This window comes from Tarenaya hassleriana, unplaced genomic scaffold (genome assembly GCF_000463585.1).
Source record: "Tarenaya hassleriana unplaced genomic scaffold, ASM46358v1 Cleome1, whole genome shotgun sequence".
Classification (NCBI taxonomy): Eukaryota; Viridiplantae; Streptophyta; class Magnoliopsida; order Brassicales; family Cleomaceae; genus Tarenaya; species Tarenaya hassleriana.
In genome coordinates this window covers 7144094-7151089 of record NW_010960187.1, presented here as the reverse complement: position 1 = coordinate 7151089, position 6996 = coordinate 7144094, and the positions used below count along the sequence as shown (strand labels likewise).

Genomic DNA, 6996 nt, shown 5'->3' with positions numbered 1-6996 from the left:
AAGGTTAATAATTTTCTTACAATGTAATGTCATGCTGACAAGGCGCCATGCGTGCAAGACGATGACGTTACATATATATATTTTTTTCACGGACACTTTTTCTCCATTATGTGTATTCGGACCATTTTTTCCCGGAATTTATTTTATATAGAAATAAAAAGAATCTTAGACCGTAAGAATATATATATATATAGCGACCATGAGAATAAATAATTTGATTTGGAACGATGCAGAAAAGTGACGCACCGTGTGAAGTTACCACGAAACTTAACTATGCCTTTTCCAAGAACATATTGACCATATAAAACTAGCAAAGAGCACGTATATGTATCAATGTTTATATAAGCGAATTTAACCTTTTTATACCATTTTCGCCTAACCCTTTTTTGAAACTTTTTGACAAAATGTACATAAACTCGGATTTCGAAGTTAAACATCAACATCATATGCGTAAAGGCATGGAACTCTTTTATATATATGCATGCCTCCGGATTTGACTGTGATCAGGCATCGAATATATTGCAAGAAAAAATAGAAGGATGAAAACCGAAGTTTTCCCTTTATATATGTGGACGCGTGCATGCAGCATGCACGACTTTTTCTAACTTGAATTCTAAAGGAAAACAACTCGACGTGCCAATAATAGGAGAAACAATTCATTATAAAATGATATTTTGGTAACATAGATACATATATGGATGTCCAATGTCGCGAATGATTCAATGCTTCTAAGAATATCGGATGTAGTAATCATTTAATCCCTGATTGAGTAGCAAAAAAATAATCTAATTGAAATCTGTCTGCACACGTGCAAACTCGAGCAGCGGGATTTGTGGGATATTGAACTTTGATGATATTGTATTGAGATCGACCGACTTAATCCCTATCCATTTTTATTACGATTATGCAATACATATTTACTAAAAAGTTGTTTTTCACTATACAAACATTTTCTATATAATCTTTTGTCTGATATTACAGCGAAACTTAACATTTTCCGCAAAAAAAAAAAAAAAAGTTAACATGTTGAATAAATATAGATAAAATATAAGCCGTTTGAGATGATTTTATATATAACTGAACTTTATAAATGAAAGGAGATTTGAATAAGATTTGCGACGAGGGTTTGCATGAAAATTGTCGGGAAGCTTCGTCTCATTTACTGTTGTATCATAATCATAACAAGATTCGTTGAAATATAATGCGACCGTCGGATGAAAGAGAAATTGAATTAAAGAACAATTTTATTAGCGTTTAAATTAATAATTAATGATGCCGCGTTCGGACGTCCTTTTCCAAGCAGTACAGTTTAATTTTGGTTATGTGTCTCGTTCGATTTTCATAATAAGTCAAAATAAAGCTGACTCATTTACACTTATTTTCCTATTTAAATTATCATAATAAACCAAAAAAAATCGATGGTCTACAAGGGAGAAAACAAACAAAGGAAAATCGAACAAAGTTATAAGCTTTTAATGCCAAAACAGAAACTTTTTTGTCCATCCAAAATTCCCAACAACTTCATTGAATATAAAGCTACAACATGGACATTATGTATGTATGTATGTATGTATGTATGTATGTATGTATGTATGTATGTATGTATGTTGAAAATCAAATAAGTAAATATTGGGTATTGATTCGTTTGTAGTGTTTACGTACTTCATTGACAAAAATCATCATCATGTCATTGAAATGATGGTATAGAAATGCTAATAATGGGGACATAAATTAAAGCGTGAAATAGTCAAAGTTAAAAGCATGCAAACGCCCATGGTTTCTTTCATCCGTATAACCTTTCAGCGTTATTAGTTTTGTGTCCATTTCCATAATATGTAAACATGAAAAATGTTTATTTTTTTGGTTCGGTTTGCCATGAGAAATACACGGAACAAAGGCATCTAGAAGAATTTATTATCTAAGAAATTAATAATAACATAAGAAAATATATATAAAAAAGTACTGTTTTGGTTTTATTAAATCACACTGATCAAATTAATATTAATTTTTGTTAATTTATTATATGGATTAATTTAAATAATTTAAATCGATCTACGTTTAGATTGTGTAGAATTTAAAATGTTTCTATCATAAGCTATTTAGTTTGTTTAAATTAAAAATTCACAGGACGTCGAGGGGTTAGGGAGATTTTTAGAAGTTTATTTACTGTCTATAATACATCATTTTATGGGTTTAAGCAAGGTTTATTAGCTGTATATTATGATTTAATATCCACCTTAACATAAAATGAGAGAATTTGACTTTAACAAACATTTATTATTACACGATTTCGGACCTAAATATAAATCCTAAATACAATGTTTTCTCAAATAACATACTCCACCTGTAATAATTCTGTTCAATAATTCTGTTCAGACGGAAACAAAAACCACATTTTTGTTTTTAGGAAACCGATTAATTAATATTATATATTCGAACTTTCACTTTAAATACATAAATTTTAAGAAAAATATCTTTAATAGCAGAAGAAATTTTTTAGAGAGATATAAAGACAATGGAGATATTAATAAAATTGGTTATGCGAATATAAATATGCCTAGATTGATAGAACAAAATAAAGTTGTGATATTTGTTAATTGCAATTAATGTAACCTGATTTGCCTTATACCAAATATCTTCTAAGCTAATTATACTCTAAATAAATGGCAAGTTGGTCGGAACAATTCATGATTCTCTCATCTTGGTCCAATTCAAAAGTCTAGAAGAATTAAGAAAATAAAATATCAGTGAGATTTTGTTATAGATCTTATAGTTTTGTTTATTTGAGCCTTAAGTTTCGAAAATGGATAAATCTTATCATGATACAAAAAAAAATAACAAATTAGTGACTAATTAATTTTTGTGCAAACTATATAATATATTATTTTAATTACCGTTACAAATTTATGGGTTCTTTTTTTTTTCTGTTTGGGAACAATAAAATGGGGTTTAAAACGGATAAAGTGTCATACCATTACCATACATCTATATATTTTTTAAAAAAACCCTCCACTATTCAGGTTCTTCTATATTTTAATTTTCGTCCGTCGAACCAAATCCGAGTTGTGATTAAATTATGTATTAATTAAATCGACTAAAAAGTAAATTAAGCAAAAAAAAAATAAGAGGAAAAGGAAAGATACAGAGAGCAACTTGCACCAAAAGCTACCACTTGGCGAACACTTATCACCTCTGTTTCCGTCGAAACCTCAAAAACCTCAAAAATATTAAAGAACGATGGCAGAAAACGAAACCAAAATGCCACTCATTATGACAAAATTGTAAAAAATAACTAAAAAATTTAAATTTGTTAGAAAATGAAAAATAGAGTAAAAACTCATATGTAAACTGATATAATTTAAGTCGTGTAACTATTTTAAATATTATTTTATCCCTAAAAATTATATTAAAAAAAAATATGACAACTTTGGTCTAAATACTAGTAACAGTCTATGATGTATAAATAAATCCATGTTTTGTGGCAAGCGAGAAAACCATCTTAGTATTCTTAGAATCGCAAAAACAAGAAGACTTTATTAAAACCCATTTTAGTTACTGATTTCAGATTTATAACACAAAAAGTTTCGTTAAAAGGGAATTAAATGCAAAAGCCGATGTACAATTCGACCAATATAAATTAACATGAACTTCTACCATTTATAAATTTGGTAATAATTGGGTCCTTTATTGACGACATATAGCGGGTAAGTGTAGACATATAGTGTGCAGAGTCCTATTAGGAGTATCTTAAGCGTATCAACGATATGCAATAAATATATGAGCACATATCTAATCTAATATTATTTACTTTGTAAATTTATAATAAAGTTTGATCTATATATTCCATGGTTAGTGGGTCTTATTAATAAATAAATAAAAAGGAAAGAAATGATGGTAATTAATATGGCTTAGAGAAAAAGTACAAGGGTGAAGCTGTTGGAAACAAGTTTATAAATTGACCAAACACAGCCCTCCTTCTTGTGACATGTGTTGAGAGCTCTTTCACTCCCAAAAAAAAAAAAAAACTCTTTTGTCTCTCCCCTGTTTCTCTTCCCTAAACCCAACACCAAAAAAAAAAAAAAGAAAACCCTTGCCGCTAAGTTTCCGGTACACCGGAGAAAAAATGACGAACAGAAATGTGGTAATGTCCGACGCAAAATCCGGGATCGGATTCGCCGTCAAGGTTCCGGTGACGAACCCTTCTTCCTCTCTCTGCGGATACATCAGCATTCCACGCAAGAAGCTCCTGAAAAAGCTTGAAGCCGACCCGACCCGGACCCGGATCAACTCGTGGGTCGAGTCCATGAGAGCTTCTTCGCCGACTCGGAGTCGACCTGGATCCGGAAACTTCACCATCCCTGAGTCCGAGGTCGAGGAAGACTCGTGGGTCGCTCATCACCCATCGGCGTTGAACATGTTCGACGACATCGCTCATGCCTCGAAGGGGAAGAAGGTTGTGATGTTTCTCGATTACGACGGGACCTTGTCTCCGATCGTTGAAGATCCAGATCGAGCTTTCATGACCAACGAGGTTTGACATCATCAATCATCATCAATCATCATCTTATTGCTCTGTTTGTTTCGGCTCTGTTTCACGTCTCTGTTTCTGTTCTTACAGATGAGAGACGCTGTAAAAGACGTGGCCAGATATTTTCCGACAGCGATTGTCACCGGACGGTGCCAAGACAAGGTACATTTCCGGCTAATGTTGATTCGTTTGAATAAACCCACGTGTCTGAAAACAAGTTCCATTTTCTCGTTGTTCATTCTGATCTTCGCCTTCCAAAGATCACGGGTTCAACTTCAAACTCTACTTTGGGGTTTTTGGGATATGAGTGAAAATCTAAAAAAAAAACCCACGTGCGTTTTTCTTTGTCTCATTCGATTTCCGGTAGGTTCGAAGCTTTGTGAAACTCGCCGGACTTTACTACGCCGGAAGCCACGGAATGGACATCAAGGGACCTTCAAAAAAGAAGAAACATAACAAGGTCCCTACCATTACACTGCATCTTGCATTATAATTCATATTATAAATATGATGTATATGTACATTTGCATAATGCATGTACGTGTTATTTATGATATTTATACCAATTTTTATATAAAATAAAAAAAAATGCGAACCGAAGAATTGTTTTCTTTAATACAGAGTAACCAAGGCGTCCTTTTCCAACCGGCGAGCGAATTCTTGCCCATGATTGACGAGGTTTGTTATGACTCGTCCATATTTTTATTTTCTTACCAAATAGAATTTTATTCATTTTAAAAATATTATATTCCTACGTGTCTCTAACTCGAAGCATACGGTTCTCTCGTAGGTCTTCAAATCTCTTGTCGAGAAAATGAAAACCATCCCCGGAGCCAAAGTCGAGAACAACAAGTTCTGCGTGTCTGTTCATTTCCGCTGCGTTGATCAAAACGTAATAAAACCTAAACTAATATATATATTTTTTATTATTATTTTAAACAATTAAAAATGTTTTTTTTACTAATATATATATATTATTGTTATTATTTGTTCAGCATTGGGGAGTTATGGTAGAAGAGGTCGGATCAATACTCAAAGAGTATCCAAAGCTTAGGGTGACACAAGGAAGAAAGGTTCTCGAGATTCGACCGACCATCAAATGGGATAAAGGCAAGGCTCTCGAGTTCTTGTTGGAATCTTTAGGCTTCACCCATTCTAACGATGTTCTGCCGATTTATATCGGAGACGATCGCACCGACGAAGACGCTTTTAAGGTATATATTTTTTTTATATATATTTAAAGATTATAGATTTATATGAAAATAACTTGTAATTTATAAAAAAAAAATATTAATCAACAATATTTTGAGCTCAAATGATTCAGTCACTAAAAAACAAAACAACCAAGATTTGATTTGACAAGAATCAACAGTTACTATTTTGGTTTTGGAAACTAGATTGTCCTTTCGCCTTTCGGTATCAATCAAATAATCATTGAAATTTACATTTTGTAATCGTGAAAACATTATTTCTATTCTAATGAGAATTTTTATATAAAAAATTAAAATATTTTATGGACACGGTTGTTGTACTATTAATCTATTTCGTTTTCAATTAATAATTAAAAAATCTTTCAAAAAATCATTCACCTATCGTATAAATCTATTGTTTCAATATTATTTTCGCTTTGGTTTTATGAATTAATAATATTGTTTGGTTTGGTGAAGGTGTTGAGAGACAGAGGACAAGGTTTTGGAATACTTGTGTCCAAAGTCCCGAAGGAAACGAGTGCTACCTATTCTCTCCAAGAACCATCTGAGGTAACTAAATATATTTTTTTTCAATATATTTTTGGGTATTTTCTGTTATATATATATATATATATATCAAATTAAATAACAGATCTTTATTGTACTTTTTTTTACCAGGTTGGGGAGTTTTTGCGACGACTAGTGGAGTGGAAAAAAGTATCACTAAGAGGAAGATAGCCCACTTTCGAGATTTATTTTCTTCTTAATTAAATGCTAATATATAAATGAATTTCCATCTTAAAAAAAATATTGTTGCAAGGTGGAAATGTCTATGCTTTCCCATTATATTTTCTTAATTTGTTTTTTTTTTGTACTTTTCTCTATCTGGGAAAAAAAATTGTAATTTTGCAAATGCAAGCTATTTCGAGATACATCCCATAAAAATATTAATATTTGACGATTGTTTTATTATTATTATTATAAAAACCAAAAACATAATCGAGTAGAACAATATACAAGGAGGAAAAAAAAATATGTACCTTCGTACAACATAAAATTTTAGAAGTTTCCAATATTTTTCGTCCTCACCACTTGTATTAGTACATTTTTAAATAATTTATATTTGAGTAGGAGAAAAATTAAACAAAATTTAGAAGTTATTATTCGATATTTATATTCGTGAAAAAGGATATGACTGCAATAAAAGGATACGATTTTTTGTGTGATTAGTCTATATTGTTTTTGTAGTTTTTCCTTTTCAAGAATTGATAATATATA

At 31.2% G+C, this 6996-nt stretch overlaps 1 protein-coding gene across 1 annotated transcript; it reads left to right on the top strand.

The window, feature by feature from the left end:
* The first annotated feature begins 4000 nt into the window (after positions 1–4000).
* On the top strand, positions 4001–6671 carry LOC104816875 (probable trehalose-phosphate phosphatase D). Its single transcript, XM_010545882.2, has 8 exons — positions 4001–4531; positions 4619–4690; positions 4896–4988; positions 5150–5206; positions 5319–5420; positions 5524–5742; positions 6196–6288; positions 6397–6671. The coding sequence occupies exons 1-8, from the start codon at positions 4124–4126 to the stop codon at positions 6454–6456; spliced, it is 1104 nt and encodes a 367-aa protein (XP_010544184.1). The 5' UTR covers positions 4001–4123; the 3' UTR covers positions 6457–6671.
* Positions 6672–6996: the final 325 nt, after the last annotated feature.

Bases quoted from the DNA above. Each gene is read 5' to 3' on its own strand.
- LOC104816875 (XM_010545882.2), top strand. From the start codon at position 4,124: ATGACGAACAGAAATGTGGTAATGTCCGACGCAAAATCCGGGATCGGA. The intron at 5,421-5,523 runs GTAATAAAACCT...TTATTTGTTCAG, and splicing joins TCCGCTGCGTTGATCAAAAC to CATTGGGGAGTTATGGTAGA. The intron at 6,289-6,396 runs GTAACTAAATAT...TTTTTTTACCAG, and splicing joins CTCTCCAAGAACCATCTGAG to GTTGGGGAGTTTTTGCGACG.